The sequence below is a fragment of the Prionailurus viverrinus genome, chromosome E2, assembly GCF_022837055.1.
Source record: "Prionailurus viverrinus isolate Anna chromosome E2, UM_Priviv_1.0, whole genome shotgun sequence".
NCBI lineage: Eukaryota > Metazoa > Chordata > Mammalia > Carnivora > Felidae > Prionailurus > Prionailurus viverrinus.
In genome coordinates this window covers 15,302,297-15,324,622 of record NC_062575.1, presented here as the reverse complement: position 1 = coordinate 15,324,622, position 22,326 = coordinate 15,302,297, and the positions used below count along the sequence as shown (strand labels likewise).

Genomic DNA, 22,326 nt, shown 5'->3' with positions numbered 1-22,326 from the left:
GAACAGTTTTCTAAATGTAGAGCACTTCATGCATTCTTCTTTATTTTCTTATTTTTATTTTTTAAGCTTATTTCTTTTGAGGGGGAGGACGGGTAGAAAGAGGGGGAGCAAGAGAATCTCAAGCAGGCTTTGTGCTGTCAGTGTCAGGCTGCAGGGCTCCATCCCACAAACTGTGAGATCATGACCTGGGCCAAATCAACAGTCAGATGCTCAACTGGCTGAGCTAGCCAGGATCCCCTATTCTTTTTTAAATAATATTTTTATTACAAATATAAGAAATGTTCACTATGGGACATTTTAGAAAAGCAAGGCTAGCTGAAAGGATAAAACAAAGATCACCTGACAGAACACCCCCTAGAGCAATTCTTAACCTTCAACAGGTGTCAAAATTGGAGGGCTTGTTCAAACACAGATTTCTGGGGTTCACTTTCAGAGTTTCTGATTCAGTGGGCTCCAAGAATCTGCATTTCTAACAGAATCTCAGGTGATACTGGTGTTGCTGATCTGGGGATGACACTTTGAGAAACATAGCCTAGTGCAAAACATTGATAACTTCATATGTGCACATATGGTATATATTTTTTATTGTTTTTATAAAAACAGTTTCACACTATCATGTCACCTGCCTTTTTTATTCAATAAACTCCTCTTTGTACATGCACTTTTCTTTTTTTAAATTTTTTTTTAAATTTTTTTCAATGTTTTATTTTTTGAGAGAGACAGAGCACGAGCAGGGGAGGGGTAGAGAGAGAGAGGGAGACACAGAAGTCAAAGCAGGCTCCAGGCTTTGAGCTGTCAGCACACAGCCTGACGCAGGGCTCAAACCCAAGAACTGGGACATCGCAATCTGAGCTGAAGCCGAAGGCTCAACTAACTGAGCCACCCAGAAGCCCCCGTACATGCACTTTCCTGTACGTGTGCTTTGTGCTGCAGCTGAGCAGGCCCAGAGAGCCAGGAAAGAGATTGCTGACTATCTGGCTAATGGGAAAGATGAACGAGCTCGGATCCAAGTGGAACATGTTATCTGAGAAGACTACCACAGAGGATCCATGGAGATCCTGGAGCTGTATTGTGACCTTTTGCTGGCTTGGTTCAGCTTGATCCAGGCCACAAAATAAGACCTATTGAACTTGCACATTTTTTAGGCTCAAAGGAGTGAGAAGGCATCCCCGCACCTAGTGAGGGGGAGAGTACACTCTAACTTGCTGGTACTATGCCAAAGAACTTTGTCTCTAATTTTTATAGGAAGAAGTAGTGCTGTTTGAAGAGAATATGGAGCCATGTTTAGAACCATGTTTAGAACCATATGGTTGTTGGGGAACCTAGCTGGCTCAGTGGGAACAGCATGCAACTCTTGAGCTTGGGGTCGTAAGTTTGTTAGGTGTAGAGATGCCTTAAATAATTAAAGTTGTTCTTAAAAAAGAACCATATAGTTATCTTTTTTCCCCTTGAGTTTGTAGAGGAGTGGTGAAATACATACCAAAAAAGAACCCATAATCACCAAATCTAGAGATAAGAATTTTAGTACATTTCTTTCAGTCCATGTATGTATTTATTTATCTATATGTGTATAAACACATACGTGTGTGTGGGTATATATATAGTTATATATACCTATGTGTATATACTGTAATTGTATATATTGGTATATATTGTAATTTCACTTAAAAAATTATTTAACATTAGCGGTGCCTGGGTGGCTCAGTCGGTTGAGCATCTGACTCTTGATTTTGGCTCAGATCATAATCTTGGAGTTTGTGGAATTGAGCCCCATGTCAGGCTCCATGCTGACGGTGATGAGCCTGCTTGGGATTCTCTCTCTCTCCCTCTCTCCCTGCCCCTCCCCTATTTGCGCTGTCTTTGTCTCTCTCAAAATAAATCAACTTAAAAAAAAGAATTATTTGATAATATATTTCGAACATTGTCCATGGACTATCTTTGAAGTAGGGAAAAGATGGAAACATAAAGCTCTGTGTTGCATAACTTTGGGTTCTTCTTAGGGAACTGGATTCTGGTCTGACCTAATCTGTATCTACACTAATCTGGGCAGCTCCTCGCCTCCAGTCAGAGGTGCCTGAGTTGAAGATGGTAAGTTTGATAAGTTTTCACTGCCTGTGCCACAACTGTAGGTGAGAGTACCACTCTTGCTACTTGTTTAGAATTGTAGGATTACTTAGAGGAATCCTTTTTTCTCTTAAAGGACAACCATAGAAGTATTTTCTGCTGTTAGTGTGTAAGTGAAAAAATACTTAAAAAAAAAATGGTAATGGTAGAGGGGCACCTGGGTAGCTCAGCTGGTTAAGTGTCCAACTTTAGCTAAGGTCATGATCTCACAGTTCGTGGGTTCAAGCCCCACGTCAGGGTCTGTGCTGACAGCTCAGAGCCTGGAGTCTGACCCTCCCCTGCTCACATTCTGTCTCTCAAAAATAAATGAACATTAAAAAATTTTTTTTAAATGGCAATGGTAGAAAAAAATAATAAACCTTACCTAAAAAAGATAAAGCAAAATTTGACAGTGGATTTCTTTCGTGCGGAGACAGGAGTCATAATTTATAAGGTATTTAGAATTAGAAGTTTTAAGTTTCACATTTATCAGATACTTAAGAACAAAACACTTGTTCTGTTGCTATTGCTGTTGTTTTGATGCTAATAGAATGTAATTCCAATGAGATAAGATGAAAGTGATTTTTGCTCTTTTCATGGTTCTTCATCTTCAAAATTGCCATAACTTGATGGATTTCACCTTTATTTTTTTCTTGGTGATGGTTTGCTTCAGGTATCTAATCAGCTGTGTGCAAAGTACAGCCAAGAATATGCTCAACTGTGTCGAACCAATGAGATCGGAACTGTCACCTCTCAGGTAGACACATTTCCAGAGACACACATTTTTCTAAGCCAAGAAATACAGGAAAAGCAAATATAAACAAACTCAGAATGCATAATTTTGTGCAGACTGAAAGATGTTTAGAAATAAGTCTTGGGGCACCTGGGAGGCTTAGTCAGTTAAGCGTCCAACTCTTGGTTTCAGCTCAGGTGATGATCTCACAGTTTCCTGGGGTTGAGCCCTGTGTCAGGCTCTGAGCTGGCAGCGCAGAGCCTGTTTGGGATTCTCTCTCTCTCTCTCTCTCTCTCTCTCTCTCTCTCTCTCTTCTCTGCCCCTCCCCCACTTGCACTGTCTCTGTGTCTCTAAAAAATAAACATTAAAACTTTAAAAAATATTTATTTATTTTTGAGAGAGAGAGACAGAGAGGGAGAGAGAACAAGCAGGGGAGGGTCAGAGAGAGAGGGAAAAAGAGAATCCCACACTGACAGTGTGGAGCCTAATGTGGGGCTCAAACCCATGAACCATGAAATCATAACCCAAGCTGAAACCAAAAGTCAGACACTTAACCAACTGAGCCACCCAAACACGTTGGAGGCAGAATAACCTGTTTAAAGATTTTGGACTAGGGAACTCAGATCTTTATAAAAAAGCTAGTGTCAAGCAATCTGAGATTATTTCTTTACGAAGAAAGCATACATTTTCCTTAATGTAACTGGCCTAGTAATATGAAAGAAGTTTATAAATTTAGAAGCTTCAACTTTTGAACATCTTACATCATGACCACACAGTATAATTCAGGACTGACATTCAGCTGAGACACAGAGATCTAGCCGCAGTGTTGTTTCAGGCTGGTGGTGTTTCAGAGTTGTTTCAGGGTGTCCATTCTGACTGGATGGTGCCTTGCTGTACTGGTTGCTGAGTGTGTTGAATATCACCTTTGACATAATTCAAATACTTCCAAAATCAGAACTTTCAATTTAAAGTATTTTTTCTTAGGTTTATTTTCTTCCTCTTATTTTCAAAGATTGAGATTCTTTCTCCCCAGGATCGGGCTGTCTTTATGATATAAGCAGGGCACCTCCTAAATTAAAAAAAAAAAGTTTTTAATTGTACTTTTACAGAACAGATACTAGAAAAATAAAGGACAGTGATTTAGAGGTGAAAGACCACCTCAACTCTTTTTGTTTCTGAGTTTGTGGATATGTGTGTGACCAAATTCTGTTATGTTCTTTATCTTGCAGCTAATGTGTAAAATTAAATGTGACTACTCTACCCCAGGTTGTAGTAGAATAGTACCTGACAGAAATTGCTAAGAACTATAATGTGCCATGTAAATCCACAGCAACCATTACAGTGAATACTTTCAAGAACAAAGAATGGACTTAAAGCTGAGATTTTTATTGTGCACCAGAAGATCTGTTTTCTACTTAGGAATGTGGCTTCCAGAGTAGCTCTGCCAGGATTGTAAAGCAGGTGACATTTGCACCTTTTCTCCACCCACATACTTTTCCTAACAGAGCTTGACTTCTGCTGTCACATGACCCTTATAAGTTGGTAACAATAGGGTAGAAAACAAGGATGAAGATACCTTAAGTATTATACTTACAAGTGTGTTAAAAACAAACACCCATGGCACAAAAACAGACACACAGACCAATGGAATAGAATAGAAACCCCAGAACTAGACCCACAAACGTATGGCCAACTATTCTTTGACAAAGCAGGAAAGAACATCCAATGGAAAAAAGACAGTCTCTTTAACAAATGGTGCTGGGAGAACTGGACAGCAACATGCAGAAGATTGAAACTAGACCACTTTCTCACACCATTCACAAAAACAAACTCAAAATGGATAAAGGACCTGAATGTGAGACAGGAAACCATTAAAACCCTAGAGGAGAAAGCAGGAAAGACCTCTCTGACCTCAGCCATAGCAATTTCTTACTTGACACATCCCCAAAGGCAAGGGAATTAAAAGCAAAAATGAACTACTGGGACCTTATGAAGATAAAAAGCTTCTGCACAGCAAAGGAAACAACCAACAAAACTAAAAGACAACCTACGGAATGGGAAAAGATATTTGCAAGTGACATATCGGGCAAAGGGCTAGTATCCAAAATCTATAAAGAGCTCACCAAACTCCACACCCGAAAAACAAATAACCCAATGAAGAAATGGGCAGAAAACATGAATAGACACTTCTCTAAAGAAGACATCCAGATGGCCAATAGGCACATGAAAAGATGCTCAACGTCGCTCATCAGGGAAATACAAATCAAAACCACACTCAGATATCACCTCATGCCAGTCAGAGTGGCCAAAATGAACAAATCAGGAGACCATAGATGCTGGCGAGGATGTGGAGAAACGGGAATCCTCTTGCACTGTTGGTGGGAATGCAAATTGGTGCAGCCACTCTGGAAAGCAGTGTGGAGGTTCCTCAGAAAATTAAAAATAGACCTACCCTATGACCCAGCAATAGCACTGCTAGAAATTTACCCAAGGGATACAGGAGTACTGATGCATAGGGGCACTTGTACCCCAATGTTTATAGCAGCACTCTCAACAATAGCCAAATTATGGAAAGAGCCTAAATGTCCATCAACTGATGAATGGATAAAGAAATTGTGGTTTATATACACAATGGAGTACTACGTGGCAATGAGAAATAATGAAATATGGCCTTTTGTAGCAACGTGGATGGAACTGGAGAGTGTGATGCTAAGTGAAATAAGCCATACGGAGAAAGACAGATACCATATGTTTTCACTCTTATGTGGATCCTGAGAAACTTAACAGAAACCCATGGGGGAGGGGAAGGAAAAAAAAAAAGAGGTTAGAGTGGGAGAGAGCCAAAGCATAAGAGACTCTTAAAACCTGAGAACAAACTGAGGGTTGATGGGGGGTGGGAGGGCGGGGAGGGTGGGTGATGAGTATTGAGGAGGGCACCTTTTGGGATGAGCACTGGGTGTTGTATGGGAACCAATTTGACAATAAATTTCATATATTGGGGAAAAAAAAAACCACCCAAACACATGTGCGCACACACACACACACACACACACACACACACACAGAAGTGTGTAAAGCTTTTTTACTTCTTAAGATCTCAATTTTACAGTGTAGTATAAGGCACTATATTTTGGTATTAAGAATATGAGTTCAGTAGTGAAATGACCCATATTCAGATCCTAGATTCACCATTTATTAACCATGAGACCTCAGGCAAGTGACTCACCCTTTCAAAGACTCAGTTCTCTGGACTTTAAGAAGGGGGATAATAATTGTTAATAGTTATTACCAAATCTCGTAATTTGTTGAGATGATTAAACATGCTAATATGAATAAAGAAGTTAAATGCGTTGCCTGGCACTTAGCCAATGTAATCAAGTTTTGCTTTCTGTCACCATCACCATCATCATCATCATCATCATCAACATCACTCAAGGTAGTCTAAGCTTCTAAAAGGTGGTCATGGAGGGTTTTAGGACAAGAGGGATTTCCCCCTAATGCCTTTGAATTGCTGAAGAGGCATGTACCAGTTGGGTAGTGTTAAGGGGCACACTTCTCTGAGGTTTTGCTGATTGTTTCCTGCTAGGACTCTTATACTCCTTTTTTTCCCCTCTTCCAAAGAGTTACATGGTTTGTTGAAAAAGGACATATTGTAAAAACTTAGACAATACAGAAAGGAACTTTGAAGAAGTAAAAGCCACATGAAATACCACTAGAGATGTGCCCAAGGGCTCAGTCTCTAGACTTTTTCCCTTTCTTCTCTATTCTTTAGGTGATTTCATCCTACGTCATGGTTTTCAATCCCATGTTTATGGTGAAGACTTCCATATCTCCATCACTAGCTAAGAGCTCTAGGTTGATATGAACTCCAGACTGATATATCCATCCACTTTCTTGACATCTTCACGTGGATGTTTCAGAGGCATCTCAAACTTAACATGTCCAAAAGTGCTCTCATCCCTTTCATGGACCTACTCCTTCTTACAGTTCATGGCAATTCTATGCTAGGGCAAAATCTTGGTATCTTCCTTGACTCTACCCCTTCTCTCAACCCCTACCTAGCCCCCAACCAATTTTCAGCAAATCTTGGTCACTCTACCTTCTAAATATATCCAGAATTCTTCCACTTCTCACCACCTCCATTGACGGTACTTTGATCTAACCTAATCTCTTGCCTGAATGACTGCAATAGCCTCTTAACTGGTTTTCCTGCTTCTACTCCTCTTCCCCGTTAATTGATCCAATGTAACAGTCAGAGATTTGGTTAATACCTAAGTCAGATCACGTTACTCCTCTTCTTTTAAACCCTTACAATGTCTTTTTAATTCACTTACGAGTAACAGGCAGCAACTTTCCTGTGATGAAGGAGGAAATGCACTCTCACCTCTTCTGTCTGGCCCCACTGTCTCTACTCTTCCCCTTATTTACTCTGCCCCAGACACACTGGCCTCTTTGTGCTTCTTCAAGCACACATGCTGGTTCGCACCTCAGAACCTTTGTACTTCCAGTACTCTGTGTTCTTTAGCTATCTTCCCCGTCCTTCCTCACTTCCTTCAGGTCTGTACTTGTGTGTTCTCTGTGAGTCACTTCTCAGCTATTGTCTCCAAAATGTCAACCTCTTCCCTCTTCTCTGCTTTATGTTTTTTCTCTATTGCTCTTAACTCTAACATACTATATAGTTCACTTAGTGATTTTGTTTATTATCTATTTCTTCCACTGGAATATCAGTTGTATGAGGACAGGGACTTTTATCTGTTTCGTCCACTGTAGCATCCCTAGCACTGTCAATAGATTTTTGTCGAATGAATAAATTCAGAGTTTACCACTGCTCAAGTTTGATAAATGTTCTTGGGAGACCTACCTATGCATGTTTATGTGCAGTTCTTAATCATTGATGTACTACAATGTCTGACCGCATAGGCACTCAAAATACAGTCTTTGAAAGAGAGACAAAGAAGTTGGTATGGGCCAGAAGCTTGAAGGTTGCTTTATCTGTCATCAACTTAACTTACATTAAAGTATGAACTTCATGAGGGCAGGAACCATGTCTCCTTGCTCACCATTTCCTCCCCTGTGCTTCTAAGAATGTTTGGCATCTAGTAGGTACGTGATAAACAAATGTGTGATAAGTTGAGAACACAATGTGACTCTTACCCTCTTGCCTTAGGTGGAAGCCCTGGCAGACGTGGTCAGTATTGGATTACTGAGGATGTTAAGAAAGGTGCTGTTGACAGAGCAGGTGGAACTTTAGCAGGAACTGGTGATCCACTTGAGGCATCACCAATATCTGCACTGGGACCCTTTCCTGTGAGACCCCCAGCCTCTTGTTTTTTATCCCTTCCTCCTGAAAGACAGGTCAGTACAGAGAGGGAAACTGATTCTGGGATGGGACTACCAGTAGTGTTAAAATATATTTCTACATGGGCCTTTTGAATGGTAGAAAAATCTTAGTGATGTTTTTTAAGGCTAGGGGGCATATTTGCAGTCATTTAGCTGACATTTGATTTTTTTTAAAATGTTTATTTACTTTTGAGAGAGAGAGAGACCGAGCATGAGCAGGGGAGGGGCAGAGAGAGAGAGTGAGACACAGAATCTGAAGCAGGCTCCAGGCTCTGAGCTGTGAGCACACAGCCCAATGTAGGGCTCAAACTCACGAATTATGAGATCATGACCTCAGCCAAAGTCAGACGCTTAAGAGGTTTAAAAGACTGAGCCACGCAGGCTCCCCATTTGATGTGTTTTTATGCTGAACTCATGAGAAAATAGGCTTGTAGTCTTTTATCAATCTCTTGACAATACCACAATATGGACTGCAAGGAACATTTTTATGAGCTGGACAAATTTGAAAGTCTTTCATGTACAGTGATTTAGACACATATTTCAATATTTAATTTATATGTAGGGGAAACAGTTGTCTTCTCTTGTTGAAAATAGTATAAAGATCTCAAAACTTTGTAGACATAAATCTAGAGAAGTCAAATAAGTAAAAGCTAAAGAGCCATAGACATTAATTCTCTTTATTCTGTTCCTTCAATATGAATAAAGAGAAATGGTCTTATTCTTTTAAACTTGCAAGGTATTTCTGACCCCATGAAACTCTTTTTTAAATTTTTAATGTTTATTTTTGAGAGAGAGAGAGAGAGAGAGAGAGAGAGAGAGAGAGAGAGAGAGAACAAGTGGAGGAGGGGCAGAGAGAGAGAGAAAGAGACAGAATCCAAAGCAGGCTCCAGGTTCTGAGCTGTCAGCGCAGAGCCCGAAGCAGGGCTCGAACCCACGAGCTGTGAGATCATGACCTGAGCTGAAGTTGGACACTCAATCAACTGAGCCACCCAGGTACCCCTATGAAACTCTTTTTTAAGATTTTGTATTTCAGACATAATTTAACTCTGATTTTCTTTGCTGAAATTATTTATCTGAATGACACCTTGTGAATTTCTCAGCTTCCAGTCTTGGAATGCAAGTCCTCTGATTTAAAATAAGAAAGAATTGAGGTGCCTGGGTGGCCCACTCAGTTAAGCATCTCACTCTTGATTTTAGCTCAGGTCATGATCCCAAGGTTTGTGGGATTGAGACACATGTCGGGCTGCACATTGACAGCACAAAGCCTACCTGGGATTCTTTTTCTCCCTATCTTTCTCTGTCCCACCCCTGCTCGTGCGCATGTACTCTTAAATAAACTTAAAAAAAAAAAAAAGAAAGAAAGAAACAGACTCTTAAATATAGAGAAAAAAACTGATGGTTACCAGAGGGGAGGGAGGTGTGGTATGGGTTAAATAGGTGATGGGGGTTAAGGAGTACACTTGTCGTGATGAGTATCTGGTGATATATGGACTTTATGAATCACTACATTGTACACCTGAAACTAATATATCACTGTATATTAACTGGAATTAAAATAAAAACTTAAAAAAAGAAAACAAAGAAAACTTTATTATGGAAACTTTAAACATATAGAAAATTAGAGGTAATAATATAATGAACTTCCATGTACCCATCACTTGGTTTTAACAGTTATCAACTTTCTGCTTCTCTTCTTTTCTCTCTTCCTGACACTTTTATTTGGGGGGGAGAAGGAATTTATCTTTTATTTTTATTTTTTAAAAGTTTATTTATTTTGAGAGAGACAAAGAGAACACAAGTGGAGAAGGGGCAGAGAGAGAGAGAGAGAGAGACAGAGAATCCCAAGCAGGCTCCGCACTGATAGCACGGAGCCCTGGAGCCCCCGACTAAGGGCTAATGGCTTGAACTCACAAAACCATGAGATCATGACCTGAGCTGAAACCAAGAGTCAGACGCTTAACCAATTGTGCCACCCAGGCACCCCTGTGGGGAAGGAGGAATTTAGAGCAAATCTCAGACATCATATAATTTCACCTGTAAATATTTCTGTAGGATCTTGTTCTGGCACCGTAGGCGCTGGACTGGCGGCTTTGACCCTCTTGCTGTTGGGTGGGAGGCATCTTGGGGACTACATGAGCCAGTGGCATTATGCCCGAGGCGGCTGGGGCCAAGGACACGCGTACTCTGGACGTTGCTCCACCAAGAAGAGGGGCGGAAACCACGTCCCGGAAAGGTGGAAAGACTATCTTCCAGTTGGACAACGGATGCCTGGGACTCGTTTCATTGCTTTCAAAGTTCCTTTGAAAAAGAGTTTTGTGGGGCGCCTGGGTGGCGCAGTCGGTTAAGCGTCCGACTTCAACCAGGTCACGATCTCGCGGTCCGTGAGTTCGAGCCCCGCGTCAGGCTCTGGGCTGATGGCTCAGAGCCTGGAGCCTGTTTCCGATTCTGTGTCTGCCTCTCTCTCTGCCCCTCCCCCGTTCATGCTCTGTCTCTCTCTGTCCCAAAAATAAATAAACGTTGAAAAAAAAAAAAGAAAAAGAGTTTTGAAAAGCACCTTGCTCCAGAAGAACGTTTTTCCCCCCTTGGATCTTTTTAACAAACTCCAAAAATAGAATGAAGAATTTGGACTGATTATTGACTTAACATACACTCGTCGCTATTATAAACCAGAGGACTTACCAGAAACTATTCCTTACTTAAAAATTTATACAACTGGGCACCAGGTGCCTGATGATGACACTATTTTTAAATTCAAATGTGCTGTTAATGAGTTTTTGAAAGAAAGACAATGACAAACTTATTGGTGTTCATTGTACTCATGGTTTAAACAGGACTGGCTATCTCATCTGCAGATATTTGATTGATGTAGAAGGCATGAGGCCAGATGATGCAATTGAATTATTCAATAGGTGCCGTGGACATTGCTTGGAAAGACAAAACTATATTGAAGACCTTCAGAAGGGCCCCATCAGAAGGAGTTGGGATTCCGGTGTATCCAGATCAAGTGGTTTTGAAGCCGCAACGCATATGATGGAACCAGTCCACGCCACTATTAAGTCTGTTAACCAAGGACAGAGGTATAACCTACATCAGACCCAAGGCTATCCAGTACCTTCTTGGCATTTCCACAGCCAGACCCAAGATCTGCAGCAGTCAGTAAGAAAATTTTCACAGAATCAAAATGCTTCCCAGAGAGGCCATATCACTCCTCCTGGGCCCCCTGGAGAGGACTATTCACAATTGAGGTACTCTTGGAATGTAATGCCAAATGCCAGTCAAGTAGCCCAGAATAAAAGGTGGTATCCTGGCACTTACTACGGACTATCCTATCCAGCCTATTGTGGATGGACCGAATGACACAAACCTATCCTGGAAATCTCTCTGTGGATAGAGCAAGACTGAAGACAGCTGGAGTGACTTTTTATATGATCAGATCAAATGAGGTTTATAATCTGCTTCATTCCTCCCTCATGTGTTCAAACTTAAGGAAAAATTACATTGATACTTATCTCTTTGATGAGAAATTTGCAGTATTTACAACAGTAAAGGAAATAATCTGTCATTCAGTCTTAAATTTTTTTAAAGAAGATGATATTTTAGAACTGATAAAGTAATAAAGAATTTCCCTCGTGAAAAAAAAATATTTCTGTAAATATCTCTAACACATACCTTTTGTTTTTATAATATAAAAAAATGCCATGCCATTATGATGCTCAATACAATGAAAAATAATTTCTTACTATAATATAATACTCAATCCACATTAGATTTTGATAATTGCTAGGGTGCCTGAGCGGCTCAGTCAGTTAAATGTCCAACTTTGGCTCAGGTCATAATCTCACGTTCTTGAGTTCAGGCCCCACATCGGGCTCTCTGCTGTCAGCACAGAGCCTGCTTCCAATCCTCTGTCCTCCCTCTCTCTCTGCCCCTCCCCCACTGGTTGTCTCTCTAAATAAATAAACTTCGAAAAATTTTGCTGATTATCTCAAAAATGCATTTTATAGTTATTTTATTGAAATCAGGACCAAAGATCTACACATTGTATTTGGTTGATATATCTCCTAAACCTTCTCATCTCTAACACTTCCTTCTTCCTGCCTGTTGTTTTCTCCTTGCCATTTATTTCTTGGAGAAAGAGTCCTCAGACTTTATTAAACTGAATCATCTTTCACAAGTAGCATCTCCAGGCTTTAAGATAAAAGATTTCCTGTTTCTTGTATGTGACCACAGGTGACAAAAGCAGCAAAACTCATAGTTGCTCCTAAGGCTAATTTCCAGAAGGCATAAATAGAAACTTCACCTTCACAAGAAGGAAGCTGGACTGTGATTAGTTAATTTTATGAAATATTTATTGAAGGCTTACTGTGAACAAAATATGTGTTTGGCGTTCAGACCAATCACAACCCAGTGGTCTTTTTTCTTTCAGAATGACTCCTCTAAGAAGAGTGATTTGTGTCCTTCACTGTTTCCTAGTAAGTATAGGGAATGCTGGTAGAAGCTGGAACTGCTTACTACTCACTGAAGATTTTTCAATTCTTCAAAATTTTTTTTTACATTTTATTTATTTTTGATAGAGAGAGACAGAGCACAAGTGGGGAAGGGACAGAGAGAGACGGAGACACAGAATCCGAAGCAGGCTCCAGGCTCTGAGCTGTCAGCACAGAGCCTGACGCGGGGCTCGAACTCACGAACCGCAAGATCATGACCTGAGCCACAGTCGGACGCTTAACCAACTGAGCCACCCAGGCACCCCAAGATTTTTCAATTCTTATAAGACTATTCCTCCATAGGTGACAGAAGGTTATTAGTGACTTACCAGGAGTACAGTGGGTTCCTTTATAGTAGCTAACAGTTTTCAAAGTGGATATAGATCTCAGATCTTTAACACAGAAAAAGTTTTAAAACAACCATCACAGTAGATAATCATGGCACATAGTTTGAAAAACTGTGCCTTTTTTAGAAGTCCAGATTGCCTTTGAAGCAAGGGCCAACAAAATGTCACCACTACCACCATTTGCATGACGGGGGAGTTGTCTAGTTTTCCAGCCAGATTATATGCTGCCCTCTCAAAAGTAATAATAGTCTACTGCCTTTGAGGCTGGGATTTCTTTCTGGAAGGCTGTATTATTGTGACTTTTAATTATATTTATTGAAATGAACAGGTACAGGATTCAACCTCCCAACTTCTCCAAAGCCAGAATCAAGATCCAAGATGGGTTTTGATAACTTTATGCCTCCTGATTTGCCTGATGAAAAACCTCAAGCAAGCCTATCCATTGACCCTTGTGGTTCTGAGGAAGTTGATTTTGAAGATCTTAACCGGAGACTTGAAATCCTCAAGAAAACCACAAAATTCCTTGGTCTTGGATTAATTAATTGCCTGGGAATCAGGGCTCTTCAGCACAAATGTTAATGTGGCTACTTGTGTGTGAGTCTGAAGTGTTCTCATTTACAACCTCTTCCATCCCTTAAAGTCTCTGGTTCTCTGTCTGTAATAATGTATATGTGTGTCCATGCATACACATATAATTATTCCTGTCTCTGAAATTTCTATAATTCTTAGATGAAGATTCCTGACCTAAATAATTTTATTAATTATAGTCAATAAACTCTTGTTTTCTCTTGGATCCTTACTTCTCTCATAATGATCACTTTTTCCAGGGAGACAGAATGGTGTGTATTTAAATCCTACCCACTTACTAGCTATAAGACTTTTGGTAAATGGTACCTTCTGTCAGATGTGCATGGAAGTGCAAAGAAACTAGAGGAATATGTGTCTTTTTAAAAATGAGTATTTTAGGAGCACCTGGGTGGGTCAGTTGGTTAAATGTCCTATTTTTTTTTTAAGTTTATTTATTTTGAGAGAGAGAGAGACAAAGCACAAGTGGGGGAAGGGCAAAGAGAGAGGGGGAGAGAGAGACTCCCACACAGGCTCCATGCAATCAGCACAGAGCCCAACACAGGGATTGAACCCATGAATCACAAGATCATGACCTAAGCCAAAATCCAGAGTCTCAATCAACTGAGCTGCACAGGAGCCCATGAGTATTTTACTCTTGATCTCAGCTCAGGTCTTGATCTCAGGGTCATGGGTTCAAGCCCTATTTTGGACTCCATGCTGGGCATGAAGCCTACTTTAAAAAAAAAAAAAGAGTATTTTAAAGAATGGGGTGCCTGGATGGCTCAGTTGGTTAAGTGTTCAACTTCGGCTCAGGTCATGATGTTGTGGTTCATGAGTTTGAGCCCCACATTGGGTTCTGTGCTGACAGCTCAGAGCCTGAAGCCTGTTTTGCATTCTGTGTCTCCCTCTCTCTCTGCCCCTCCCCTGCTTGCTCTTTCTCAAAAATAAATAAACATTAAAAAATAAAATAAAAAAAGTATTTTAAAGAAAGAATGCAACACAGAGTGAAGAAAAGGCATTGTTAGGAAATCAGTGGAATCCTGTATGTCTGAGTTCTGCCACTTACTAGCTGTGAGCCTCCTTTTTCTCCTCTATAAAATGGGGACAATAATGAAAATTAAAAGAATTTATGTAAAGCCCTTTAGCACTTATTAGGTGCTCAATAAATATTAGTTTCCTTTTCAGTTTCTATTTGCTGAGTTCTAGTGGACTAAATATTAGTGATTCTATGGGATAAAGGAGAGGGTGAGAAAACAAGATGGTCAGATTATTGTTTCTTGTACAACTGGCATTTTGTTTGGTTTTCTTTTTAATAACCTTTATGTTTTAGAGCAGTTTTTGGTTCACAGCAAAATGCCAAATTAATTTTAATTACTTTTTAACTATGTGTGTATGTGTGTGTGTGTGTGTGTGTGTGTGTGTTCGTATATTTATTTTTGAGAGAGAGAGAGCACAAGCACGGAGGGACACAGAGAGAGGAGACACAGAACCCGAAGCGGGCTCTAGGCTCTGAGCTGTCAGCACACAGTCTGATGTGGGGCTCGAACTCATGAACTATGAGATCATGACCTGAGCTGAAGAAGGACTGACTGAGCCACCCAGGTGCCCCAAAGCTAACTTTAAAGCAAACTGCAGAACTGCCTGATTTTAGAGGAGTAAGGATGGGGCTAGGCACATAAAACAAAACCGTGTTTGTTCAAACAAAACCTTACCATGGAAACTTCTAGGCAAATGATGGTGCTTGTATAAAGGAAATAGAATTACTTGAGTAGGAAATGAGTCAGAAGCCCTGCTGACTTTCTGGATGCTACATCCTTCTCTGGTGGCCACAGTTTTGTCTTCCCTAGACTAGAGAATGGCACCACTTCCTCAAGTTGGGGTTTGCCTTGGTTGCAACCTCATATCTGGTAAGAGATTTTACTCCAAAAGTGCCAACATAATATAGAATGATTTACAAAACAAGGATGACATAAAACATCTCCATTGGCAAACTCTGGACTGCCTTTTTTTCCCCCTTTCAATTTGTATTTATTTTGGGAGAGAGAGAGAGAAAAAAGTGCAAGTGGGGAAGGGGCAGAGAGAGAGGACAGAATGAGAATCCCAAGCAGGCTCTGAGCTGCCAGCACAGAAACCAACGTGGGGCTTGAACTCACAAACCCTAAGATCATGACCTGAGTCAAAGTCAGACGTTTAACCCACTGAGCCACCCAGGCACCCAGGACTGCCTCTTTAAAAAAATTTTTTTTTAATATTTATTTTTGAGAGAGAGAGAGAGTGTGAGTGTAAGTGGGGGATGGGCAGAGAGAGTGAGAGAGAGAGAGAGAGAGAGAGAGAACACAGAATCCGAAGCAGGCTCCAGGCTCTGAGCGATTAGCATAGAGCCGGGTGTGGGGCTTGAACCCACAAACCATTAGATCATGACCTGAGCTGAATTCGGACACCTAACCAACTGAGCCACCCAGATATCCCAGGACTGCCTCTTTTAAATCTCTAAATCAGAGAAGGAGCTGGCCTGAACCTTGTATCCTATGCGTTTTGATCTTTAGTTTCAAGGGGCATATAGATTTCCTAATGGTCTTGGTACAAGGCCAAAGGGTGTATGGAGTTGGCTATTAGAATTTCAATTTTACATCAATTCTAGCTCTTTTGCCACAACTGAAAGATTAATTCCTAAACTTTTCTCAAGCCAGGATAAATTGTTTTTTTTTTTTTTTTTAATTTTTTTTTCAACGTTTATTTATTTTTTGGGACAGAGAGAGACAGAGCATGAACGGGGGAGGGGCAGAGAGAGAGGGAGACACAGAATCGGAAACAGGCTCCAGGCTCTGAGCCATCAGCCCAGAGCCCGACGCGGGGCTCGAACTCACGGACCGAGAGATCGTGACCTGGCCGAAGTCGGACGCTTAACCGGCTGCGCCACCCAGGCGCCCCTCAAGCCAGGATAAATTGTGATTAGGCACCATGCCTAAAAGAACTGTAAAAATGCTCTTTGTGAAAACATTACATAAACAACAGAGGGACTAATTTCTTTCTGACTCTCAGGCTTATTTATAGACTCAGGTGATTCAAACAAGTGGAGCCACCTCCTTGACACACGTCACTGTTTCCGACAGGGTTGGATCTCCTTCCCTCTCCTTTCTCAGCTGAGATCTCTGGCATGTGGAGAAGCAGGAAGAATTCCTTGTGAAAGACGCTGACCACATTTCTGTAGGGAGAGTTTTCCCTATCTGCTGTAAAGGTCTTATGGCTTCAGCTGCTGATACTGTCATTTAAGAACCCCACTGCAACTAAGCCTCCAAAAGAGGGTTCCCTCTGATACCACGATTCCAGTTGATATGCCATGTCTTCCAAAAGACTTCTTTCTCAGCTCTGGCACCCAATGACCTCTCATTTTTCTGCTTCTTTTGGAACTATCATTTATCTCCTAAGTGGTAATATTGATATTTCTATGAATTGGAGGATTTTTTAAAAATCTAGTTTTCTTTAATGAGATAAAGAGGGTAGGGCAGTCTCTATTGAAATGACAATAACAAGGGTGCCTGGGTGACTCTGTCAGTTAAGCTTCTGACTTCAGCTCAGGTCATGATCTCGTGGTCTGTGAGTTCAAGCCACAAGTCAGGCTCTGTGGTGACAGCTTAGAGCCTGGAGCCTGCTTCGGATTCTTTGTCTCCCTCTCTCTCTGCTGCTCCCCTGATCATGTTCTGTCTCTGTCTCTCTCTCTGGAAAATAAATAAACATGAAAAAAAAAAAAAAAGAAATGTCTATAACAGATTCTGTGCACCCAGGACAGTGTGGTGTAGTAGACTCAGGCAATACATTTATTAAATGATTATTATATAGGCTAAAAGATATATAGTTACCCCCCACTTTTCAAAAGTTCACATTAGGCCACTTTGATTTTATGAGTGACCTACATTAGTACCCGTTTTGGCCAACCAAAGGAAATTTGAAAAAAATGTTCACTTCTACCAAAAAAAAAAAAAAAGTAGGGGCACGTGGGTGGCTCAGTCCTAAAGTTAAGTGTCTGACTTCACCTCAGGTCATGATCTTACAGTTTGTCAGTTTGAGCCCTGCGTTGGGCTCTGTGCTGACAGCTCAGAGCCTGGAGTCTGCTTCAGATTCTATATCTCCCTCTCTCTCTGCCCCTCCCCAGCTTGTATGCTGTCTCTTTGTCTCTTTGTCTCTCTCTCTCAAAAAGTAAATAAACACTAAAAAAAAAAAAAATAAAAAAATAAGGGGCACCTGGGTGGCTCAGTCAGTTAAGCGTCCGACTTCGGCTCGGGTCATGATCTCACAGTTCGTGGGTTTGAGCCCCATATTAGGATCTGTGCTAATAGCACAGAGCCTGGAGCCTGCTTCGGATTCTGTGTCTCCATCTCTCTCTGCCCCTCCCCCATTTGTGCTCTGTCTCTATGAAAAATTAAATGAACATTTTAAAAAATTTTTAAAATTAAACACACACACACAAACACACACAAAAGTAAAAAGTGAAAACAGCATTCAGCACTTGTTCTGCAGTAAGCTTTTACAGAGGCAGTATGCACACAGAGCAGTGCAAGTTTCTTACCTGGAAACTATGCTAAAAGTAAGATAATATTTATCCTAAAGACATCTCCTATTTATTGAGCCCTTACCACGTGCCTGCCACTGTTCTAAGTACTTTAAGTGTATCGGCTCATTTGATTATTATACCAGCCTTAAGGTGCCAATGCTACTACTATCATTAACTCCATTTTATAGACAGGTACACTGAGGTTCAGAAATCCTCAGAGATGTTTACTAATTTTCTACAGGTCATACAATAAAGGAAGGGCAGCATTTAAAAATTTTTTAAAAAGTTGATTTATTTTGAGAGAAAGAGAGAGAGCACACTCGAGCAGAGGAGGGGCAGAGAGAGATGGAGGGAGAGAGAGAGAATCTCAAGTAGGCTCTGAGCTATCAGCACAGAGCCTGATGCAGGGCTCGATTTCAGGCACCAGAAGACCACAACTTGAGCCAAAATCAAGTTGGACATTCAACTGACTAAGCCACCCAGGCACCCAAGGAAGAGCAGCGTTTTAAACCCAGGCAGTCTAGCACCAGAAACCAACACTTTTAACTACTATGCTATAATGCCTGCATGGTTTACAAGCTCATGACAGGTAAGGAGCAAATGAATAACTGTATATAAAAACACTTTTGTAAATTGTAAGACACAATGCACTACTGTTACTTGGTAGTGGACAATCAAGAAATGGTTGAGATGAATTGTATGGTGAAATAAAAACTGTTTTATACTTATGTTCACAAAATCCTTCATACTTTTCAAAGTGTTTTCACACATTTGATCCCTCTGGAAATTAAGCCACTGTAAATCCATTTTGGAATAAGTCTAGTCATAAAGAAAGCATTCATAATATTTATATATTAAATAATGTATGTTAATATTTATAAAGTATTTATTCTCAAATACTTCAGGGCCAGCTGAAGTAACAGGCCCAGAGATGTTAAATACCCTGATTACAGCACAAAGTTAGTAACCCAGCCAGGACTGGCATCCGAATGTCTGACTCCTGGCTGATGCATCTTTAGTTTTGTTTTTTGTTGTTGTTATTATTTGTTAAATTGGAGCATATGAGTTTTTCAATAATAAACAAAACTATAAAAATAATGATCTTTTCTCCCAGCCATTCTCTCTTCCTAAAAGTTTAGTTAATTTTTGGGATGTTGCCATTTTAAAAACAAAAATCTCCTGGGGTGCTTGGCTGGTTCAGTCGGAAGATGAGCATGTAACTCTTGATCTCAGGGTCATGAGTTTGAGCCCCACACTGAGTGTAGAGATTACCAAAACTATAAATAAACGTTAAAATAAAGAAATAAAAACAAAGATCTCCTTTAACATTTGGATCTATAAAACTGCATTATTTTGTAAAAACTTTTTTTTTCAAAATGTAAGTCTTTTTTTCCCAAAATGTACATTATGCTCATTGCAAAAACAAAACATCATAACATACAAATCCTATATAATCCCACCATCCAAAAATAACCATTTTCACATTTTAGTTTTATCCTTCAACTTTTTTCTATGTATATATACGCTTTTTTTGCAATATTATTATAAGACCATTTTGTAATGTTCAAAAACACCTGTCATACCATGATAATAAAGATAGAGCTATAGCTTCATTTTTATTAGCAGCATAGTACTCCATTTTATTGATGTGCTGTAACCTACCTGAAACTAGAGATTATGCTTGATTAGATGGGGAGTAAGTCTTCCCAAACTTTTTTTTTCAAAAATTTTTTAACACTTATTCATTTTTGAAAGGCAGAGACAGAGCGTGAATGGGGGAGGGGCAGAAAAAGAGGGAGACACAGAATCAGGCTCCAGGCTCCGAGCTGTCAGCACAGAGCCCGACACGGAGCTCGAACTCAGGGACTGCAAGATCATGACCTGAGCCGAAGTCGGCCGCTTAACTGACTGAGCCACCCAGGTGCCCCAGTCTTCTTAACCTTTAAATGCTAACCACGGAAACCAAAACTCTTAGGATAATGATGTCCACACTATATATTAAGTCAATTGCTTTTATTGAATTAAATTTTTTTTTAAATGTTTATGTATTTTTGAGACAGAGACAGAATGTGAGTGGGTTAGGGGCAGAGAGAGACAGAGACACAGAATCTGAAGCAGGCTCCAGGCTCTGATCTGTCAGCACAGAGCCCGATGCAGGGCTCAAACTCAAACTGTGAAATCATGACCTGAGCCGAAGTCGGACGCTTAACCAACTGAGCCACCCAGGCGCCCCTATTTTTTAGTTTCATTGGAGGAGGAGTTTGGTAATTATAAAGGTAATAAAAGTAAAAAAGAAACATGGAGGGGGTTTACATCTCATAATGTCTGCTGTATTCTCTTTAATACTCTGCCATTTGGCATGGTACTAAAAAAGTTCCTTCCTCTTTCTTAAGAATAGTTTAATTTTTCTTTTGTGGTTTGCAGTGGTATAAACACTTAAATTCAACCTCTAAACAAATATTTGTGATGTTGCAAACAAAATACTTTAATTGCTTTGTGACCTGCAAATTCCTTACTTTTGAGGGAGTCCAAAACTGTTCTTTAGCATGTGTTCATGCCTAGCTATACTTCAGAGGAATATGCCTTGCAACATCATTATGTTCTAGTTTTATACTACTTCCTACAAGCTGTGTAATCCAAGGTTGCACTGCACAGTAGTGCATTGAGGGAGAGATGAGGCAACTGAATTCCATGAGGTTTCTGCTCCCCAGACCATTTGGGTTGATTCCACCCTGAGTGTGGGAGTCAGTGTGTGTGTGTGTATACTCTTTTCTAATTCAGGAAGTGGCACCATATAGCTGAATCAGAGTGGGGGAGGGGGGGAGGGAGGGTTTCTATATTAATAGTTTCTCTGAGCCTCAGTCTCCTTATTTGTAAAACTAAGTTACTTATCCTTGACTAATCTGATTTAGGAGGTTGGTAGGAGGGTCACACTGGGTCACACATAGGAAGATGCTTTTATAAACAATGTGATATCAATGTTTAATAATAGTAAATGATAATTACTTTATCACGCCCCCTGGCCTTTGTCACTTGTTAAGCCCGAATAGTTCAAGAGCAAAACTGTGCTCCTGAATTCAATTTTTGTAAAATGTTTTGAAATCTCTGCATAAAAGTGGCTGAGGAAAAAAGTGCAACCTCCTATGATAGGTCCTAAACTTAAGATTTGGTTAGTTCATGGGGCGCCTGGGTGGCGCAGTCGGTTAAGCGTCCGACTTCGGCCGGGTCACGATCTTGCGGTCCGTGAGTTCAAGCCCCGCGTCAGGCTCTGGGCTGATGGCTCAGAGCCTGGAGACTGTTTCCGATTCTGTGTCTCCCTCTCTCTCTGTCCCTCCCCCGTTCATGCTTTGTCTCTCTCTGTCCCAAAAATAAAATAAACGTTGAAAAAAAAATTAAAAAAAAAAAAAGATTTGGTTAGTTCAGTTCTGTTTGGCATCCCGCCAGGTGCTGTGTTTTATTAACTTTCAGGACTTCTTTGCCGCCAATCTACGTGAAGGATTTTAGTTTAGGTGGGTCACCTTTCCTTTAAATGAGCCAAAATATCACGGCTCTTTTCACCGTTCACGTGGAAAATATTTGTGTCAGGTGTTCATAATTATTTATCAAGCCAGGTAATGTCTGGGTAGACGGTCTTTGGCTCAGGTTATTGGTTATGGAGACACAGCCCACTCTTTAAAGAGTTTTAGCGTTCACTAGTCCAAATCCTTTGTTTTTACATACGAGGAAACTGAGGCTCTGAGAGTTTAAATGATTATCCAAAGCAGGACGTTGAGCGGTTGTACTGCGTTTGAAATATATTCTTCTGTATCATCCTCTAACTCTAAAAAAAACCTTGCAAAGATACTATAAAACTGTAGACTCCAAGACCGCTTGGAGCATGTTCCTGAAGTTAGCCTAGAGAAAGCTAAAGTTTCAAACACGACTGGAAACAGCTCGAGATTTTTCTGTATTAATTCCCAGCCCCCACCTGCCTCGCCTCACCCACTTCTTTCTATACCTTGATAGCTCGGCTCTCTTCAGGTGGCCCCGCGGCTTCCTGGTAGCTCCGCTTCCTCCTCCCCCGCAAGCGGAACCAAAGTTCGTAGGCTTCCAGGGTCAGCCGGCTCTTTCTCTCTCAGACTCTTCGCAGCGGTGACTCGGCAGCAGCGTCTCGCGTCATCAGTGACCGCCCCGTACCTTGCTACGCTTTGCGTCGCT

The 22,326-nt window shown here is 40.7% G+C and overlaps 1 protein-coding gene, 1 long non-coding RNA gene and 1 pseudogene across 6 annotated transcripts in view; 2 read left to right on the top strand and 1 right to left on the bottom strand.

Moving 5' to 3' along the window:
* Positions 1 to 13,744, top strand: part of LOC125153262 (IST1 homolog) — a 23,488-nt gene extending 9,744 nt beyond the window's left edge. The window contains exons 2-5 of one of the 5 annotated variants that reach the window (XM_047836262.1): positions 2,001 to 2,088; positions 2,777 to 2,860; positions 12,603 to 12,648; positions 13,339 to 13,744. In XM_047836262.1, the coding sequence (XP_047692218.1) occupies positions 2,086 to 2,088; positions 2,777 to 2,860; positions 12,603 to 12,648; positions 13,339 to 13,589 (384 nt within the window). In that variant the 5' untranslated portion in view covers positions 2,001 to 2,085 and the 3' untranslated portion in view covers positions 13,590 to 13,744. Of the gene's footprint in view, positions 1 to 2,000; positions 2,089 to 2,776; positions 2,861 to 4,065; positions 4,554 to 12,602; positions 12,649 to 13,338 lie in introns of those variants that run through there. The other 4 variants (XM_047836261.1, XR_007147446.1, XR_007147448.1 and 1 more) reach the window with 4 other exon arrangements.
* The window catches only part of LOC125153264 (uncharacterized), a 27,384-nt gene extending 5,058 nt beyond the window's left edge, over positions 1 to 22,326 (bottom strand). Inside the window, exons 1-2 of the long non-coding RNA XR_007147449.1 lie at positions 22,127 to 22,326; positions 3,598 to 3,905 (exon numbers count right to left, since the gene is read on the bottom strand). This is a non-coding gene — a long non-coding RNA (uncharacterized LOC125153264). The remainder of the gene's footprint in view (positions 1 to 3,597; positions 3,906 to 22,126) is intronic.
* LOC125153263 (RNA/RNP complex-1-interacting phosphatase-like) lies at positions 10,060 to 11,745 on the top strand (annotated as a pseudogene).